This window comes from Mobula birostris, chromosome 12 (genome assembly GCF_030028105.1).
Source record: "Mobula birostris isolate sMobBir1 chromosome 12, sMobBir1.hap1, whole genome shotgun sequence".
Lineage (NCBI taxonomy): Eukaryota > Metazoa > Chordata > Chondrichthyes > Myliobatiformes > Myliobatidae > Mobula > Mobula birostris.
This window is the reverse complement of record NC_092381.1, coordinates 28,765,444-28,786,887: the sequence shown is the minus strand read 5'-3', so window position 1 is coordinate 28,786,887 and position 21,444 is coordinate 28,765,444. Positions and strand designations below refer to the sequence as shown.

The window sequence follows — 21,444 nt, the reverse complement described above, 5'->3', positions numbered from 1 at the left end:
AATATTTGCATTAACAAGCAGATGTACCTAATAAAGTAGCTACTGAGTGTATGTCTGCCATTTACTGATTGATTAATTAGCAGTCTGTTTGGCTTTAAAGACATTATGATTAAAAAATGCACTAGGCAATTTACCTAACTCCTCAATTTCTTTGGAGTGGTTATCCAGAATCATCACTGTATCCTCCTTATGTTTTACCTCGACTTTATCTTTCTCAGTCTTCAGAACCTGTAGCAAATCACAATATTTCATTATTTTGAGGTATTGATTTAATAATCAATGGTTAACATATCTCAGGTCTCAAGTGTTATATATCTTCTCTAATGATTTTGTTGAAGAGTCAGTGGAATTGAATTGTGACCTTGATCATTTGCACTGAATGTGTAATGGCGAGTCGGCTACGCATCATGAGCAACACCCACAAACTGCTGGAGAAACTCAGAAAATCAGGCAGCATTTATGGAAGGAAATAAACAGTCAATGCTTTGGGCCAAACCCCCTCATCAGAACTGGAAAGAAAGGGGGCAGAAGCCAAAATAAGAAGGGGAAGGAGTTGAGTGGGAAGGGAAGAGCTGGGAAGTGATAGAGGGCTCAAGGAAAAGTAATCTATTAGGAGAGGACAGTGGACCATAGAATAAAGGAAAAAGGTGGGGACCCAGATAGAAATAACGGGCAAGTCATGAGAGACATGGAGGAAAAGAGAAGGGGTGAGAGCGCAGTGGGATGTGGGGAGAAACAGTAAAAGTGATGGGGGTGGGGACAGTGGGCAGTGGTTACAGGAGTTGGAGAAATCAATGTTCATGTCATCAAGTTGGAGACTACCAAGATGGAATATGAGATATTGCTCCTCCAACTTGGGTTTGGCCTCACTGTGGCAGTTGAAGAAACAGATATGTCAGTGTGGGAATGGGAAGAGAGAATTGAAATGGGTGGCCACTGGGAGATCGTGAGTATGCATTGTGTCCTGCTTCTTACATTATGCTTAATCAAACAAGGTGGAATATCTACCATAATCATTCCATATTCGTACATATTATTCAACCAAACAGGTGTCCTGTGTCAAAGTTAAAGGAATTTAAGCAACAAATATTCTTCAAGGATTTTTTCTGGCCTCGATTTTAGCTCCCTGTTTCGTTACCTACCTGATTTTTTGTTTTCAGAACTTCCATTTCCTGAATAAATTTCTCAGTTAATTCTTTGATTTTATCATTATAATTCATGTCCTTCAGTCTGAGTTGATATTCATTCTCCATCTTCAGTTCCTCAACACGGCTTTTCAACTCCACTGTTAATTGATTCTGTTAAAAAAGATTAAATATTTTTCTGCTGTCAGATTAACCTTGATCACAAATTCTACCAGTGACACCAACACCAAACAGAAATATGAACTTCCAGCATTTTTTCTCTTCCTGTGCCTTGTCTCCAGCAAGCAAGGGGCTTGGGATTAAACCTGGAGTATATTTGTCAGTAATACAAATGCATACACTAAATTATCAGTTCTATTGATGGGTTTTCAACCATGCATTGGTGCAAGTGTGTAGCTCATTTAAAATTGAAAGTTGGAATGTTTGGGGTGAGGTAAAGGCCAATAAGAAATTTAAATATAAATAGAAGAATTTTAATATTTATGTGTTGGGGAATGTGGAGACTGTAGTTCAGCGAGAATAGACAATGAATAAATAGAGGTTAATGCAGGATTAGATATAGAAAGCAAAAGTTTTAGACAAAATTATGTTAATTAGGATCATACAATGGAAAACCATGTTCTTTTTTCATGGCATTACAGGTAATTCCATTGTATATGAAGAATGAATGAGAATGAAAGCTAATGCAGTTAACTCACATGATACTCAATGATCAGCATAGAAACATAGAAAAACTACAGCACAATACAGGCCCTTCGGCCCACAATGCTGTGCTGAACATGTAGTTGCTTTAGAAATTACCTAGGGTTACCCATAGCCCTCTATTTTTCTAAGATCCATTTACCTATCCAGGAGTCTCTTAAAAGACCCTATCGTATCTGCCTCCATCACCATCGCCGGCAGCCCATTCCACGCACTCACTACTCTATGCGTAAAAAACTTAACCCCTGACATCTCCTCTGCACCTGCTTCCAAGCACCTTAAAACTGTGCCCTCCCGTGTTAGCCATTTCAGCCCTGGGAAAAAGCTTCTGACTGTCCACATGATCAATGCCTTTCATCATCTTATACACCCCTATCAGGTCACCTCTCATCCTCTGTCGCTCCAAGGAGAAAAGGCCAAGCTCACACAACCTATTCTCGTAAGGCATGCTCCCCAATCCAGGCAACATCCTTGTAAATCTCCTCTGCACCCTTTCTATAGTTTCCACATCCTTCCTGAAGTGAGGTGACCAGAACTGAGCACAGTACTCCAAGTGGGGTCTGAGCAGGGTCCTACATAGTTGTAACATTACCTCTCAGCTCTTAAACTCAATCCCACAGCTGATGAAGGCCAATGCACCGTATGCCTTCTTAACCACAGAGTCAACCTGCGCAGCAGCTTTGAGTGTCCTATGGACTCGGACCCCAAGATCCCTCTGATCCTCCACACAGTCAAGAGTCTTACCATTAATACTATATTCTGCCATCATATTTGACCTACCAAAATGAACCACCTCACACTTATCTGGCTTGAACTCCATCTGCCACTTCTCAGCCCAGTTTTGCATCCTATTGATGTCCTGCTGTAAACTCTGACAGCCCTCCACACTATTCACAACACCCCCAACCTTTGTGTCATCAGCAAATTTACTAACTTGAATGAATAAATTCAGTCAATGAATAAATAGCAGAATGAACAAAATAGAATAGCCAGGTCGCACACAAAATAGCACAAAGAAGGTAAGACAAGATGGGAAGATATATTTACTAGTAGATAGAAAGCCATTGTTTTAAAATGTTTATGTTTCCTCAGTCATTGACTATCATTTCTTTTTTTTTAATCCTTGTTACATTAGTCTTTACAGATTTTTATCTCTCTTCTCTTCCATTTTTACTCTTTCTCATCAGTCTTCTTTGATACACTGTCCCTTTTCTTTACATTGAGGGCATTACCTCTCTGTTGCTCTCACCTGGATTTTCTGTTTGGTGCAGAGAAGTTAATAAGCCTAGAGTGTAAATTAGCTACTTTTAGCTAAAGTGCAATCTTTAAGTTGTTACTTTAACTGACTATTAAGCAAAGCTGTCATGCTCTTAAAAGCCATATTCTGGAGCACGGATGTTTTATCATAATTTTTGTGTCACATGGGGATGTGGATGAATTAGATACCCTCCACTAGTACAGGCAATATGTTTAGGCTTAAAATTATTATTGAAGGTAGTGTTCATGAGGAGCCAGTGAGAATGAGTTTGAGGTATTATAACGGAAAAAATAAACTATAAGGACAATTATGTTTATTATTATATTGTAAATGTTATTTAAAGTGGTTTATGATACAGAGGACAAAACACTTTGCTGAATGTCTTAAAGATTTTTGGTACAATGTAATTAACAATTTGAATTAAAAATCAAAAATAATACAATTAACCCTGCAATCTGGTTGTAAATTTCAAACAAAAATATATAATTAACAATCTTCAGGATAATAAACTTGGTATTGAAGGTGTCAATATGTCAAGAACTTTGAGAAGAGTATCCCAATGCCTGAAAGTACTGTACATTCAATTGGCTGCACCTACAGGACATAAAAATTATTGCATTGAACAGCTGCTTCTGTATTTTTTTTTACAAAGTGCATGCCTTTGCAAAATTTGCTCAAAGAATTTCATGACATATGGTCCAAAATCTAGAAGAGAAAAGGGCTAGGTTTGGGTCCAGGTCAGCGGGGACATTGCATGGGGCTGAGGAGCTGGTGGTCACTGGCAGATATCTGAGACGTCAGTCAGGGGATAATAAAAAATCTTGAAGGTTATGTTAGGGTTTTAGAAATAGTCAAGTTTGGCAATTTGTTGGAGGGTTGGTGTCATAATAACATTGGCATGAATTTATGACTATTTGGATAAACATTACCTTTTTCCTGTTAATCTTTTAAAATTGTGTGGCAAACCATAGGAATAAAATCTAAAAGTTACATTCATTTTACATAATTCTTTATAGCTTTTGCATTTATAGTCATCAATATTTATAGCCAATACATCACCTTCTCTAGCAGATCTGACTTCGTGATCAGGATTTCTTCTGAATGACCAAGTCCCTTATCTTGTTTCAGCACCCTTCCCTCTTTATCAGTAATCTTCCAGATCATAAGACATGAATCTTCTGAAACCGTCAGCAAGTACTGGTCGTCATAAGTAATGGCCATCTGTGGGGAGAAGAAGGACTGGCTATAACAAGATAGAAGATGTCTTCCGAGGATTTTGAAGAGAAGACTTTGTTGAGAAAAAAATGTTAATATTTAGGAAAAAATTGGAGAAACTGTGGGTCTCATTATATTTCAACTGATGTGTGTTCATGTGAGGGTAGCTATTTTGAAATTAGGTTCCTGGTTGATGACAAGGCAATTAATATTGACACAAGAAGATGCAGATTCTGGATCGCGGTGTGTTGCTGGCAATGGAAGAAGTGAAAAAAATGAATAGGCAAGTGAAAAATGATGGAGCAATTTTAATGCAATAGGTGACATATAACAGAATTAAAATCAGGATATGTATACTGTAATAATTATATGTGTGCAAAACAAAAGCATTTTGATAACGTTGTTTTAAACGTTTTTCTGTACATCAGCTGAAAATGTTATTAAAAGGCCAATCAAGTCCAAGAACAACTGATTGTAAGTTGAGCCAGGTCATTTTAATCACCTGCAAAATCATTGTTAATGCTATATTTACATTATTGTGTAATTTTGCAAAAACTATTCTTATAAGACACTTGCTTCCTGAAGGAATTTTCAGGACAAAACATGAAGTTTAACATTCATCAGAAAAAAATACACTTGCTCTCTTCTACATAGCCACAGTGGAATTGCAAAATATAGCACAATCTGCTTTTGCTCATATTGGAATAAGATTATTTGATAATATGTAGGAAATTATAATCTAGTCTTTACATAAGCAACAGTACTTATGTATTGGTCTGGAGGAACATTGTTTCTTTTGGCAGTATACATGTACATGGTTGAAATTACAATAAACTTGAACTTGAGATTGAGATACATTAAAAATAAGAGTAAGACTAAGAATATAATATAATATCCAGATTGCTGGTTGCATTATAGCTTATACATAAAATCACTACTACACCTTAGTAATTGGCCCACTGTGTGCCTCATATTCATTCCATTCCTGCTTTATAGACAGTGGGACTTTCATACTTCGTACTGTTCCATTGGCAGTGCCAACAAACAACATCCGCCCAGAACGTGATAAAACAATGGAGGTATATGCAACATCATATGATGGATATTCACGAATAATCTGGATGGGTGGAAGCAAAAAAAAGAAGATAATGATTATGGGAGATCCAAAAATGGAAACAATGCTAATTTGTTAAGGACAAAGTATCAACCAGAAAAAAAACTCTTAATTTTGGTTGTTTAATAAGTTGAGAATTGCTAATATTGGTGTTGAAGTATACCATTTAGGAATATTCAACAATTCAACAAAACTTCACACAGAAGAGTAAACTATATGATCTTGCTGATATATTAAATTAATATACTGCTTCTAACATTCTTTCTTTGAACCTCATGCACTTCCTTTCTTAGAATCAAAATTTAAATTATGCTTCTTGCATTGGTGATGCTCAAATTATAATGCAGATGCATGCATGAATCATTATTACCCCATTCATACTTATGCATCAAAAATAGTGCAAAGAGAATGTAGTGCTTTATGCACTAATGTACAAATATTAAACAATATTCTGGGGAATTTGGGCCAAATTTTCTACATTTCACTTATTTATGAACAGAACAGTTTTTCGATGCCAAATAGCCACATGATATAACAGCAATTCCATTTCACTTCATTCTACTTACCTGGGAGTCAGTAATTTCTTTCAAAGTTCGATCAGATCCTACTGCAAATATGCATTTCCCATCAGGTGAGATACTAATACCAGTATAACTGCAGGTCTTCAGTACACATTCAGATTCTCGCTTTCCAGAGAGTGTATTCCATTCATATACTGCGCCATCCATACCGCAGGAAACCAATTTACTGTCATCTGAATTCCAAGCAATAGCACGAATCTGCAGGATGATGAAAATGAACAGTATCAGTATGTAATCTCTCAACTGCTTACATTGTTCCATGTGTTTTACTATAATCAGATACAATGCTATAGGATTTACTATTTATATTGGACAGATGCAGACTTAAGGAGCAACACTGGACCCACAGCTTTCTAAATATAAATGAATAGGAATAGCAGTCTTCATGCACAGGCCAGTGCCTATAAAAAGTATTCAACTCCTTGGAAATTTTCATGTTTTATTGTTTTGGCTTTTTTCGACACTAATCAACAGAAAAGACTCTCATGTCAAAGTGAAAACAAATTTCTACAGATTGGTCTAAATTTATTACAATTATTAAACACAAAATAATTGATTGCATAATTACTCACCTCCTTTAAGTCAGTATTTAGTAGATGCACCTTTGGCAGCAATTACAGCCTTGAGTCTGTGTTGATTGTTTTCTATTAACTTTGTACATCTGGACACTACAATTTTTCCCCACTCTTCTTTACTGCTCAAGCTCTGTCAGATTGCATGGGGATCATGAGTGAACAGCCCTGTTCAAGTCCAGTCACAAATTCTCAATTAGATTGAGGTCTGGACTCTGACTTGGCCAACTCAGGACATTAACTTTATTGCTTTTAAGCCATTCCTGTGTAGCTTTGGCTTAAAAACAAATAAGATAGTTGTGAACTACAGGAGGAATGGAGACAGACTAACCCCTAGATATCAATGGATCTGGGGTCGAGAGGGTGAACAGCTTTAAGTTCCTCGGAATAAACATCACGGAGGATCTCACGTGGTCTGTACATACCAGCAGTGTGGTGAAAAAGGCACAACAGCGCCTCTTTCACCTCAGATGGTTGAGAAAGTTTGGTATGGGTCCCCAAATTCTAATAACTTTCTACAGGGGCACAATTGAGAGCATCCTGACTGGCTGCATCACTGCCTGGTATGGAAACTGTACCTCCCTCAACTGCAGGACTCTGCAGAGAGTGGTGCGGACAGCCCAGCGCATCTGTAGATGTGGATTTCCCACTGTTCAGGACGTTTACAAAGTCAGGTGTGTAAAAAGGGCCTGAAGGATCATTGGAGACCCAAGTCACCCCAACCACAAACCGTTCCAGCTGCTACCATCCAGGAAACGGTACCGCAGCATAAAAGCCAGGAACAACAGGCTCCGGGACAGCTTCTTCCGCCAGGCCATCAGTCTGCTTAATTCATGCTGACACAGCTGTATTTCTATGTTATATTGACTATCCTGTTGTACATAATAGTTATTATAAATTACTATAATTGCACATTTTACATTTAGATGGAGATGTAACAAATATTTTTACTTCTCATGTATATGAAGGATGTAAGTTATAAAGTCAATTCAATTCAATTATGCTTGAGGTCATTGTTATGCTGGAAAACAAATCTTCTCCCAAGTCATAGTTCTTTTGCAGACTGCATCATGCTTCTCTCATGATTTCCCTGCATCTTGCTGCATTCATTTTCTCCTCTATTTTCATAAGCTTTCCAGGGCCTGCTGCAGTGAAGCATCCCCACAGCATGATGCAGCTGCCACCATGCTTCACAGTAGAGGTGGTGTGTTTCTGATGATGTGCAGTGTTTGGCTTGCGTCAAACATAGCGTTTAGTCAAATGGCCAAAAAGCTGAATTTTGTTTTCATCAGATCATAGAACCTTCTTTCAGCTGAATTCAGAGTCTCCCACATGCCTTCTGGCAAACGTTAAGCAAGATTTCATGTGAGTCTTTTTCAACAGTGGCTTTCTCTGTGCCACACTCCCATAAAGTTGCAACTGGTGAAGTACCTGGGCAACAGTTGTTGTATGCACAGACTCTACCATCTCAGCCACTGAAGTTTGTAACTCTTCCAGAGCTGTCACAGGTCTCTTGGTGGCCTCCCTCACTTAGTCCCCTTCTTGCATGGTCGCTCAGTTTTTTTAGAATGGGCTGCTCTAGTCTGATTTACAACTCTGCCATATTCTTTCCATTTCTTGATGATTGACTTAACTGTACTCCAAGGGATATTCAGTGTCTTGGACATTTTCTTGTACCCATCTCTTGACTTGTGCTTTTCAAAAACCTTTACGCACAGTTGCTTGGAGTGTTCTTTTGTCTTCATGGTATTTTTGCAGGATACTGACTCACCAACAGTTGGACCTTCCAGATATAGGTGTATTTTTACTATAATCAGTTGAAACACCTTGTCTGCACACATCTCCAAAAACAGATATTCATTTAGCTAATTGTGTGACTTCTAAAACCAATTGACTGTACCAGTGATGATTGGGTGTCATATTAAAGGGAGTGAATACATATGCAATCAATTATTTTGTATTTTATATTTGTAATTAATTTAGATCACTTTGTAGAGATTTGTTTTCACTTTTGACACAAAAGAGTCTTTTTCTGTTGATCAGTGTCAAAAAAGCCAAATTAAATCAACTGTGATTCAATGTTGTAAAACAATAAAACATGAAAACTTCCAAGGGGAGTGAATACTTTTTATAAGCACTGTACCTCATGTGGTGAACCTAATTCAATCATTATGACTTTCAATCTTCACTAAAATGATAGAAGTTCCACCTCTGAAATTGGTGTAAGCCCCTACTGATACAGCAATTTGGATGTACATAACACAATGAATGTGACAGACTGAATCAATCTGGTCCACATGAACATAATAAGAAAAAAAATTGAAACCTAGTCACCTAGGGTAAATGACAAAAATGAGGATCAGAGAGAGGATTTTAAGGAGCATAGGACTCAAGATATCTAAGTGCTATTGTGCTGGACAAAAGTACAGAGATGAATCTGAAACCAAGCATGAGAATTTCTAAACTGAGTTGTTCCTGGAGTGTTGCGAGCACAGGTTTAGGCTACACAGTGTTTTGGATTACCTTAAGTTTATAGATGGTAGGACACAGGAGTCCTGCCAGAATTGCACTGGCAAGTCTAATTCTGTTAGAATAAAAGGCCCGGATGAGTATATCAATTGCACATGAAATGTGGCAAACATAGAATTGGACCATATTTTCATTTGAGGTGGAATACACATATGGTTTGAAGTTTCTATCAAAATCAATTATGCCACCAATGTGAATCCTATAAAATCCTACAAAAGGTAGTGGATTTGGGCCAGTACATCATGGGTAAAACCCTCCCAACCATTGAGTACATCTACATGAAACGTTACTGTAGAAAAGCAGTATCCATAATCAAAGATCCTCACCACCCAAGCCATGCCCTTTTTACGCTGCCATCAGGTAGAAGGTATAAGTGCCTGATGTTTCACAACACTAGGTTCAAGGAGAGTTACTATCCCTCAGCCATCAGGCCCTTGAACAAAAAGGGGATAGCTACACCCATTTAAGGACTCTTTTATGTTGTTATTTCATGCTCGTTATTTATTGCTATTTATTTATATCTGCATTTGCAGCTTGTTTATAATCTACAGTTACTGTTCTATAGATTTGCTAAGTATGCTCATAGAAAAAGAATCTCAGGGTTGTATGTGGTGACATAAGACCATTAGACCATAAGACAAAGGAGCAGAAGTCAGCCATTCGGCCCATCGAGTCTGCTCCGCCATTTTATCATGAGCTGATCCATTCTCCCATTTAGTCCCACTCCCCCGCCTTCTCACCATAACCTTTGATGCCCTGGCTACTCAGATACCTATCAATCTCTGCCTTAAATACACTCAATGACTTGGCCTCCACTGCTGCCCGTGGCAACAAATTCTATAGATTCACCACCCTCTGACTAAAAAAATTTCTTCGTATTTCTGTTCTGAATGGGCGCCCTTCAATCCTTAAGTCATGCCCTCTCGTACTAGACTCCCCAATCATGGGAAACAACTTTGCCACATCCACTCTGTCCATGCCTTTCAACATTCGAAATGTTTCTAGAAGGTCTCCCCTCATTCTTCTAAACTCCAAGGAATACAAAAGAGCGGACAAACGTTCCTCATATGTTAACCCTCTCCTTCCTGGAATCATTCTAGTGAATCTTCTCTGTACCTTCTCCAACGTCAGCACATCCTTTCTTAAATAAGGAGACCAAAACTGCCCAAAGTACTCCAAGTGAGGTCTCACCAGCACCTTATAGAGCCTCAACATCACATCCCTGCTCCTATACTCTATTCCTCTAGACATGTATGCACTCTGATAACAAATTTTATTTTGAACTTTGAATACTCAATCTCAAAGTTGCCAGAGAAAAGGATGGCATCAGTGATAAAAGGATAGAGTTTATGCTGGGAATCAAAGCCATCAGCTGCTATTACTGTAATATTTCATTGCAACAAATTTCTGCTTTTCCAGTACTGAATATTGACAAGTATCTAGTATGTTACCAAAGTCACTCGCTAATATCTACAGATGTATCTTGGAGAGCATTCTAACAGGCTGCATCATTGTCTAGTATGGGGGGAGGAGGAAATGTACAGGATTAAAATAACCTGCAGAGAGTTGTAAACTTTTTCAGCTCCATCATGGGCACTAGCCTTTGTAGCATCCACGACATCTTCAAAAAGCAATGCCTCAAAAAGACAGTATCCATCATGAAGTACCCCCATCACATAGGTCATGCCTTGTTCTCATCGTTACCATCGGGAAAAAGGTACAGGAGCCTGAATGCACACTCTCAAAGCTTTTTCTTCTTCTTCTTCTTCCCCTTTTCCATCTGATTTCTGAATGGACATTGAACCCATGATCACTACCTCACTACTTTTTTATATTATTGAGGAGCTTCATGTAGATTAGAAGTGGGCCACAGGCAAGGATTAATTCCTGGAATACAGAGATAGCAGTAGTATTAGAGAAAGAAGAGTCTACAAGTAATTCTCTATGACTGGACTGATAACTAGGATCAAGCTAGAGTGGTTCCACCTTGGTGGATACTGTTGGAGAAAGACACTGCCACCAACTGTATCAAGAAGTTGGTCAAGAAGTATGACCAAGAAGAAGTTGGTCAAGAAGTCTTCCTTTTCTTCTTTGAGATATACCTTTTCTGAACTGATGATTGATTGCAACCAGTAATTTTCCTTATAAAGACATATTTTAGAGTAGACTAAACTTTTGCGATCTCCTAGGGTATTCGCTGAGGATGAGAGCGGAGTGTGCAGCTACGGCTAGGGCGGCCTTTGCTGGGGTTGGCTGCATCAATTCCTGATGATGGAACATGAACCCATGATTGGCTCCATTACTCCACCTGAATTAAAGCATTGAACAAGATTAAAATCGTAGGAAGCAAGAGCAGAAAACAAATGCCATCGGCCTGCGTTTGACCAGTCTCCCTCGCTTCCTGCTGCTACTGGAGCGGGAAATGCAGGAATCTTGAGTTCCACACCGCCAGGTTCGGGTGCAGTTGTTGGGCTGTAGCGATCAGGCTTTTGTTAGATTATGAGAACACTCGGTCCTCTTTTATTGTCATTTAGAAATGCATACATGCATTAAGAAATGATACAATGTTTCTCCGGAGTGATATCACAGAAAACAGGACAGACCAAAGACTAACACTGACAGAACCACATAATTATAACATATAGTTACAACAGTGCAAAGCAATACCATAATTGGATAAAGAACAGACCATGGGCATGGTAAAAAAAAGCCTCAAAGTCCCGAGTCGATCGACTCCCGAGTCCCCGACAGCAGGTGGCAAAAGGGAGAAACTCCCTGCCATAAACCTCCAGGCATCATCAACTTGCCGATACCTTGGAAGCAGCCGACCTCAGCCGACCCTGAGTCCATCCGTCCGAAAACTCCGAGCTTCCGGCCAAGCCAACCAGTAACCCCCAATTTAATCCTAGACTAATCGTGGGGTAATTTACAATGACCAATTAACCTACCACCAGTTAATGACTGTGGGAGGAAACCGTAGCACCCAGAGAAAACCCACGCAGTCACATGGAGAACGCACAAACCCTTTACAGGCAGCTGCGTGAATTAAATCCGGGTTGCTGTAACTGTAAAGCATTGTGCTAACCTCTACGCTACCATGCTGTATCTCAAGATTGAATACAGTATATATATTTTGGTAATAAATGTACTATGAACTTTGAACTTAAGATAGCCATTGTTACACAAAATATCATTTTTGACTTTGAGTATTTTTAGAACCTCTGGCTAGGAGAATTTCCAGCATACATGCAGTCAACATTTCAGATCAATTATTAGAATAAGTAAAGTGATTACTTAAAAAAAAACATGTTTTAAGATGCATGTAGGAGAAGTGAAGAGAACAGAAGGAATCTCTGTGATGCCTAGTGGGCCAAGGTATAGCAAATGGAATTTAACTTGGACAAATGTGAAGTGCTGCATTTTGGTAAGTTAAACTCAGACAGAACTTACACAGCAAATGACAGTGCCTTGAAGTGTTGTAGACCAGAGGGAGCTAACAGTTACAAGTACATAATTCCCTGAAAGTGGCAACACAGATAGGCAGGGAAGGCATTTGGCACATCAGGGCATTGTGTACAAGAATTGGGATGTCATGTTACAACTGTACAAGACATTGATAAGACCACAACTGGAGTATTACGTGCTGTTCTGGTTGCAGAACTATAGGAAGGATGTCATTAAGCTGGAAATGGTTCAGGAAAGGTTCACATGGATGTTACCAGGCCTGAAGATCATAAGTCATAAGGAGAGACAGGATAAACTGTGTTTTTTTCCTGGACCATAGAAGCTTGTGTGTAGAAATTACCAGAGGAATATAAAATTATGAAGAGAGTGAATAAGGTCTATTTCCATGGTAGGGTAGTCTAAAACTTAGAAACCATAGAAACTACAGCACAGAAACAGGCCTTTTGGCCCTTCTTGGCTGTGCCGAACCATTTTCTGCCTAGTCTCACTGACCTGCACACGGACCATATCCCTCCATACACCTCCCATCTATGTATCTGTCCAATTTATTCTTGAATGTTAAAAAAGAACCCACATTTACCACCTCGTCTGGCAGCTCATTCCATACTCCCACCACTCTCTCTTGTGTGAAGAAGCCCCCCCTAATGTTCTCTTTAAACTTTTCCCCCCTCACCCTTAACCCATGTCCTCTGGTTTTTTTCTCCCCTTGCCTCAGTGGAAAAAGCCTGCTTGCATTCACTCTATCTATACCCATCATAATTTTATATACCTCTATCAAATCTCCCCTCATTCTTCTACGCTCCAGGGAATAAAGTCCTAACCTATTCGACCTTTCTCTGTAACTGAGTTTCTCAAGTCCCGGCAACATCCTTGTAAACCTTCTCTGCACTCTTTCAACCTTATTTATATCCTTCCTGTAATTTGGTGACCAAAACTGAACACAATACTCCAGATTCGGCCTCACCAATGCCTTATACAACCTCATCACAACATTCCAGCTCTTATACTCAATACTTTGATTAATAAAGGCCAATGTACCAAAAGCTCTCTTTACGACCCTATCTATTTGTGACGCCACTTTTAGGGAATTTTGTATCTGTATTCCCAGATCCCTCTATTCTACTGCACTCCTCAGTGCCTTACCATTAACCCTGTATGTTCTACCTTGGTTTGTCCTTCCAACGTGCAATACCTCACACTTGTCTGTATTAAACTCCATCTGCCATTTTTCAGCCCATTTTTCCAGCTGGTCCAAGTCCCTCTGCAGGCTCTGAAAACCTTCCTCACTGTCTACTACACCTCCAATCTTTGTATCATCAGCAAATTTGCTGATCCAATTTACCACATTATCATCCAGATCATTGATATAGATGACAAATAACAATGGACCTAGCACTGATCCTTGTGGCACACCACTAGTCACAGGCCTCCACTCAGAGAAGCAACTTTCTACCACCACTCTTTGGCTTCTTCCATTGAGCCAATGTCTAATCCAATTTACCACCTCTCCATGTATACCTAGCGACTGAATTTTCCTAACTAACCTCCCATGTGGGACCTTGTCAAAGGCCTTACTGAAATCCATGTAGACAATATCCACTGCCTTCCCTTCATCCACTTTCCAACTTGACAGCAGAGGTTTAAGGTGAGAGGAGACAAAATTAAAGGGGACCTGAGGGACAACTTTTTCCACACAGAGGGTGGTGGATATGTTGTATGAGCTGCCAGAGAAAGTGGTAGAAATAGGTACAATTATGACATTTAAAATACATTTGTATAGTTACATATGTAGGAAAGGTTTAGAGGGATATGGGTCGAACACAGGTACAAGTTGGGCTGAAAGGCCTGTTTCCATACTGTATAACACTCTGACTTTTTGATATACAAACCAGAACTGTCAAGTTAATATTGCCTGAAAAAACAGTAGTTATGAAGAGAAGTTAAAAAAGGAAATACATTTAAATATAGAGGTGCAGCCACATTTATGGAGAAGTTAAAACAAAGTGATTGCCTGAAATTGTCAAATTCTACATTAACTGCAGATGGAAGATGAGAGACTGTTCCTCAGATGTACAGATACATAGAAAAACATAGAAAATAGGTGCAGGAGTAGGCCATTCGGCTCTTCGAGCCTGCACCGCCATTCAGTACGATCATGGCTGATCATCCAACTCAGAACCCTGTACCTGCCTTCCCTCCATACCCCCGATCCCTTTAGCCACAAGGGCCATATCTAACTCCCTCTTAAATATAGCCAATGAATTGGGCCCAACTGTTTCCTGTGGCAGAGAATTCCACAGATTCACCACTCTCTGTGTGAAGAAGCTTTTCCTCATCTCGGTCCTAAAAAGCCTTCCCCTTTATCCTTAACCTGTGACCCCTCATTCTGGACTTCCCCAACATCAGGAACAATCCTCCTGCATCTAGTCTGTCCAATCCCTTTGGAATTTTATACGTTTCAATAAGATCCCCCCTCAATCTTCTAAATTCCAGTAAGTATAAGCCTAGTCAATCCAGTCTTTCATCATATGAAAGTTCTGCCATCCCAGGAATCAATCTGGTGAACCTTCTTTGTACTCCCTCTATGGCAAGGATGGCTTTCCTCAGATTAGGGGACCAAAACTGCACACAATACTCCAGGTGTGGTCTCACTAAGGCCTTGTACAACTGCAGTGGTACCTCCCTGCTCCTGTACTCGAAGCCTCTTGCTATGAATGCCAGCATACCATTTGCCTTTTCAACCGCCTGCTGTACCTGCATGCCCACTTTCAATGACTGGTGTATAATGACACCCAGGTCTTGCTGCACCTCCCCTTTTCCTAATCGGCCACCATTCAGATAATAATCTGTTTTCCTGTTTTTGCCACCAAAGTGGATAACCTGACATTTATCCACATTAAATTGCATCTGCCATGAATTTGCCCACTCAGCTAACCTATCCAAGTCACCCTGCATTCTCTTAGCATCCTCCTCACAGCTAACACTGCTGCCCAGCTTCATGTCATCCGCAAACTTGGAGATGCTGCATTTAATTCCCTCGTCTAAGTCATTAATATACATTGTAAACAACTGGGGTCCCAGCACTGATCCTTGCGGTACCCCACTAGTCACTGCCTGCCATTCTTAAGAAGTCCCGTTTATTCCCACTATTTACTTCTTGTCTGCCAACCAATTCCCTATCCACATCAATACCATACCCCCAATACTGTGTACTTTAAGTTTGCACACTAATCTCCTGTGTGGGACCTTGTCAAAAGCCTTTTGAAAATCCAAATATACCACATCCACTGGTTCTTCCCTATCCACTCTAGTAGTTACATCCTCAAAAAATTCTATGAGATTCGTCAGACATGATTTTACTTTCACAAATCCATGCTGACTTTGACCGATGATTTCACTGCTTTCCAAATGTGCTGTTATCACATCTTTGATAACTGACTCTAGCATTTTCCCCACCACCGATGTCAGGCTAACCGGTCTATAATTCCCCGGTTTCTCTCTCCCTCCTTTTTTAAAAAGCGAGGTTACATTAGCCACCCTCCAATCCTCAGGAACTAGTCCAGAATCTAAAGAGTTTTGAAAAATTATCACTAATGCATCCACTATTTCTTGGGCTACTTCCTTAAGCACTCTGGGATGCAGACCATCTGGCCTTGGGGATTTATCTGCCCTTAATCCCTTCAATTTACCAACACCACTTCCCTACTAACATGTATTTCCCTCAGCTCCTCTATCTCACTAGACCCTCTGTCCCCTACTATTTCCGAAAGATTATTTATGTCCTGCTTATTGAAGACAGAACCAAAGTAGTTATTCAATTGGCCGGCCCTGTCCTTGTCCCCCATGATCAATTCACCTGTTTCTGACTGTAAGGGACCTACATTTGCCTTAACCAATCTTTTTCTTTTCACATATCTATAAAAGCTTTTACAGTCAGTTTTTATGTTCCCTGCCAGTTTCTTCTCATAATCTTTTTTCCCTTTCCTAATTAAGCCCTTTGTCCTCCTCTGCTGGACTCTGAATTTCTCCCAGTCCTCAGGTGTGTCGCTTTTTCTGGCTAATTTGTATGTTTCTTCTTTGGAGTTGATACTATCCCTAATTTCCCTTGTCAGCCACAGGTGCACTACCTTCCCTGGTTTCTTCTTTTGCCAAACTGGGATGAACAATTGTTGTAGTTCATCCATACGATCTTTAAATGCTTGCCATTGCATATCCACCGTCAATCCTTTAAGTATCATTTGCCAGTCTACCTTAGCTAATTCACGTCTCATACCTTCAAAGTTATCCTTCTTTAAGTTCAGAACCTTTGTTTCTGAATTAACTATGTCACTCTCCATCTTAGTAGAATTCCACCATATTATGGTCACTCTTACCCAAGGGGCCTTTCACGACAAGATTGCTAATTAACCATTCCTCATTGCTCAATACCCAGTCTAGAATGGCCTGCTCTCTAGTTGGTTCCTCGACATGTTGGTTCAGAAAACCATCCTGCATACATTCCAAGAATTCCTCTTCCTCAGCAGCCTTATCAATTTGGTTCACCCAATCTATATGTAGATTGAAGTCACCCATTATAACTGCTGTTCCCTTATTGCATGTATTTCTAATTTCATGTTTAATGCCATCCCCAACCTCACTACTACTGTTAGGTGGTCTGTACACAACTCCCACCAGCGTCTTCTGCCCCTTAGCATTATGCAGCTCTACCCATACCGATTCCACATCCTCCCGGCTACTGTCCTTCCTTTCTATTGCGTTAATCTCCTCTCTAACCAGCAATGCTACCCCACCTCCTTTTCTTTCATGTCTATCCCTCCTGAAAATTGAATATCCCTGAATGTTGAGCTCCCATCCTTGGCCACCCTGGAGCCATGCCTCTGTGATCCCAACTATATCATATTCATTAATAACTCTCTGCACTTTCAATTCATCCACCTTGTTACGAATGTCCCTTGCATTGACACACAAAGCCTTCAGGCTTGCTTTTACAACACTCTTAGCCCTTTTACAATTATGTTGAAAAGTGGCCCTTTTTGATTTTTGCCCTGAATTTGCCTGCCTGCCACTTTTACTTTTCACCTTACTACCTTTTGCTTCTACCCTCATTTTACACCCCTCTGTCTCTCTGCACTTGTTCCCATCCCCCTGCCACATTAGTTTAAATCCTCCTGAACAACAGTAGCAAATGCTTCCCCTAGGACATTGGTTCCAGTCCAGCCCAGGTGCAGACCGTCCTGTTTGTACTGGTCCCACCTCCTCCAGAACTGGTTCCAGTGTCCCAGAAATTTGAATCCCTCCCCCTTGCACCATGTTTCAAACCATGTATTCATCTGAAATATCCTCCTATTTCTACTCTGACTAGCACGTGGCACTGGTAGTAATCCAGAGATTATTACCTATGTGGTCCTACTTTTTAGTTTATCTCCTAACTCCCTAAATTCACCTCGTAGGACCTCATCCTGTTTTTTCACCTATATCGTTGGTACCTATGTGCACCACGACCTCTAGCTGTTCACCCTCCCACTCCAGAATGTCCTGTAGCCGCTCAGTGACATCCTTGACCCTTGCACCAGGGAGGCAACATACCCTCCTGGAGTCTCGTTTGCGGCCACAGAAACGCCTATCTATTCCCCTTACAATTGAATCCCCTATCACTATAGCTCTCCCACTCCTTTTCCTTCCCTCCTGTGCCGCAGAGCCAGCCATGGTGCCGTGAACTCGGCTGCTGCTGCCTTCCCCTGATGAGACATCTCCCCCAACAGTATCCAAAACAGTATATCTGTTTAGGAGGGAGATGACCTCAGAGGACTCCTGCACTACCTGCCTACTGCTACGCTGTCTTGTGGCCACCCATTCCCTTTCTGCCTGTGTAGTCTTTACCTGCGGTGTGGCCAACTCACTGAACATGCTATTCATAACTTTCTCAGCATCATGGATGCTCCAGTATGAATCCAATCGCAGTTCCAGCTGCTCAATGCGGTCTGCCAGAAGCCGCAGCTGGACACATTTCCTGCACACATAGTCGTCAGGGACACTGGAAGTATCCCTGATTTCCCACATGCTGCAGGATGAACAAACCGCGGGGCCGATCTCAGCTGTCATGACCTACCCAATACGCTACAGCCTCGCCGCCTTCCTTGCTTCAAATAAAATACCGCTGGAGACCGTTCTCTTTTTCCAATACAAGGGGTTATTGATAAGTTCGTGGCCTAAGGTAGAAGGAGTCAATTTTAGAAAACCTAGCACATCTATTTTTCCTAGATTTACACACTTAGTCCAGTGGTGGTGGAGCATACAGATCCCTTCTTTGTAGAAGTCAGCGTCTTGGACCTCTAGAAGTGGTCCACAGCAGGGGTGATTGATAAGTTCGTGGCCTAAGGTAGCCGGAGATGAGTTATTAACTTCAAACATTCTGCATTTTCATTCAAAGTGTTGAACTGCACGTGCATGTAACGAGAGCTGTATAACTCATCTCCTTCTACCTCAGGCCACAAACTTATTAATCACCGCTGCTGTGGAACACTTCTACAAAGAGGGGATCCGTATGCTCCACAACCACTGGACTAAGTGTGTACATGTAGGAGGGGACTATGTTGAAAAACAAAATGTGCTAGGTTTTCTAAAATTGACTCCTTCTACCTTAGGCCACGAACTTATCAATCACCCTCGTAGGTCAAAGTGGGAGAGGGATAGAGCAATAAAATGATAGGTGACCGGGAGCTCAGGGTCACCACTGCAGACTGCTTTTGATGGAAGCACAGAATGCAAATTCACATGGGGGTAGGCTTGAGTGAGTAAGGGCAGTAGAAAATTTAAAATAATCAATGTTGCACAGCCAATTAATAAAGAATAAATCTTGAGACAGGAGCAGTTTGGTTAGCAGAAAATACAAAGGAATTTAATATCACTTAAAATATCTACTTTTTTGAGATTTCAAATGTCATTAAAGGATGTTTTTCAAGTTCAGGTTCAACTTCAAGTTTATTTTCATTTATCCATACACATGTATAGAGCTAAATGAAATAATGTTTTTCAGGGACCAAGGTGTAAAACACAGTACATGTATCAGATATAGCACATAAAATAAAATTAACACAATAATATTAACAAATAAAAAAAGTATTCTGTAGATGTACAATTTGACATAAAGTGCATGTACAACATAGAGTTAAATAAACAACAGTATTACAGTTACTGGTGCTGTCATAAATAATGTTTACTGGGTGGTAGCAAGGTGTTTAGAAGTCTGACATTCTGGGAAAAGAAGCTGTTATCCAGACAACAGTCCTTGTTATACTACAGTACCTTCTATCTGATGTTAGGAGGTTAAAGAGATTGTGGGATGGATGGGAGATGTCCTTGACAATGCCGAGGGCTCTGTGAATGCAATGTTTCTGATGTACATATGCCCTGGATGGAGTGGAGAAGGAGACCCTGATGACTCTCTCAGCAGTCCTCACAATCCATTGTAGGGTCTACGGTCAGATACCTTGCAATTCCCATACCAGCTGATCAGGACACTCTCAATGGTGCTCTGGTAGAATGTGGTTAGAACAGGGTTGGGGAGGCTCACTTGCCTTAATCTCCTCAGAATGCCAAAACACTGCTGAGCTTTCTTGACGAAAGAGGTAATGCTAAGGGACCAAGTGAGATGTGCACTCCAAGGCTTTATGTCATTGGGCTTTTATGTGCTTGGGCTCTATGTCTCAATTTTATTGAAACTGAGTAGTTTCTCGGACTGTTCAATATGGATGAAATGTTAGTCATCACCTCAATTTTCTGTTTCCGTGATTACATTGCAGCTGAATATGCAGCAATAGTAAATATAACTTGTTTTTGTTTCTATTTAAAATCTACTTTATCGCTCCTATTATTATTATCCTTAATATCCTTTTCTATAACCATTATCAACATAATTTTAATATGTGTATACTGAATGAAATAACTATAACTTTTAATGCCCTTATTCGTTCACATGAAAGTTTACATATGTCTAATTGTATATATCCACCTGAGAGTCCATAATCTGAAATTACCCTTGGTGGTTTATTAATCTATTGTAAACTATATTATTTTTGCAGAGCAGAGGAATAGCATATTCATTTGGATTTAACCCTACTTACTGATACTGAATTTCATTTCCCAAGTCTCACAAATGTACTATGTTTAAAAGATCCATAAATCTTCATGGCAGCAGCCACAGAAGATCATAGATCAATAAAATTACTAGATTCTATAATTGCCCCAATTCTCACCTTTCCATTATGGCCTTTAAGATTAATCAGGTTTTCAAATGCGGTTGTAGAATAAATATGAATAACATTTCCATTTACAACAGCAAATAGGTGTCCACCATGACTGAAGGAACACTAAAAAAAAGCAGAAAAAATTAAGTTCCATGACAATAAGAGTACAGTAGATTACAAATGACAAAATGATTTGAGTTATTAATTTCATTTATTTGTTAGGATCTGGGTTGTGAAAGAAGGATAGACATTTATTGCCCGCATGATATATCCTCAAGAACTTGGTTAGCACAGCACAGTGTGGCATTCTGAATGAATCACAGCATCTGCCCTGAATCACTTCAGGCAATAAAATTTTACTGTGAAGAGAACAATGATATTTTTCATACTATCCTGGCACCTCGAAGGCTCCTGTTGATTCTACGTTCAACTACTTTCATTACTGAGCAAATTAATGTGAGGATCCAAGGAAAAGGTGAATAACCCTGGACTCCTGGAATCCATCACTTTAGTACTGGCCACTAAAATTGTCTGGCAATGTGGATTCCCTCAGAACAAAGCTGTCTTCCCAGAAATGTAATGCTCACTATGATGGAATTTTCACATTATCTTGAACC

At 40.0% G+C, this 21,444-nt stretch overlaps 1 protein-coding gene across 4 annotated transcripts in view; it reads right to left on the bottom strand.

Moving 5' to 3' along the window:
- The window catches only part of cfap57 (cilia and flagella associated protein 57), a 93,311-nt gene that overhangs the window by 38,368 nt on the left and 33,499 nt on the right, over positions 1-21,444 (bottom strand). For all 4 annotated transcript variants that reach the window (XR_011887975.1, XM_072273524.1, XM_072273526.1 and 1 more), the window contains 6 exons: positions 20,837-20,950; positions 6,001-6,213; positions 5,264-5,437; positions 4,165-4,326; positions 1,143-1,298; positions 135-228 (listed from right to left, as the gene is read on the bottom strand). Coding sequence is in view for 3 of the 4 variants with exons in the window: in XM_072273524.1 (XP_072129625.1) it covers positions 135-228; positions 1,143-1,298; positions 4,165-4,326; positions 5,264-5,437; positions 6,001-6,213; positions 20,837-20,950 (913 nt within the window). In the remaining variant the exon portion in view is untranslated. The remainder of the gene's footprint in view (positions 1-134; positions 229-1,142; positions 1,299-4,164; positions 4,327-5,263; positions 5,438-6,000; positions 6,214-20,836; positions 20,951-21,444) is intronic.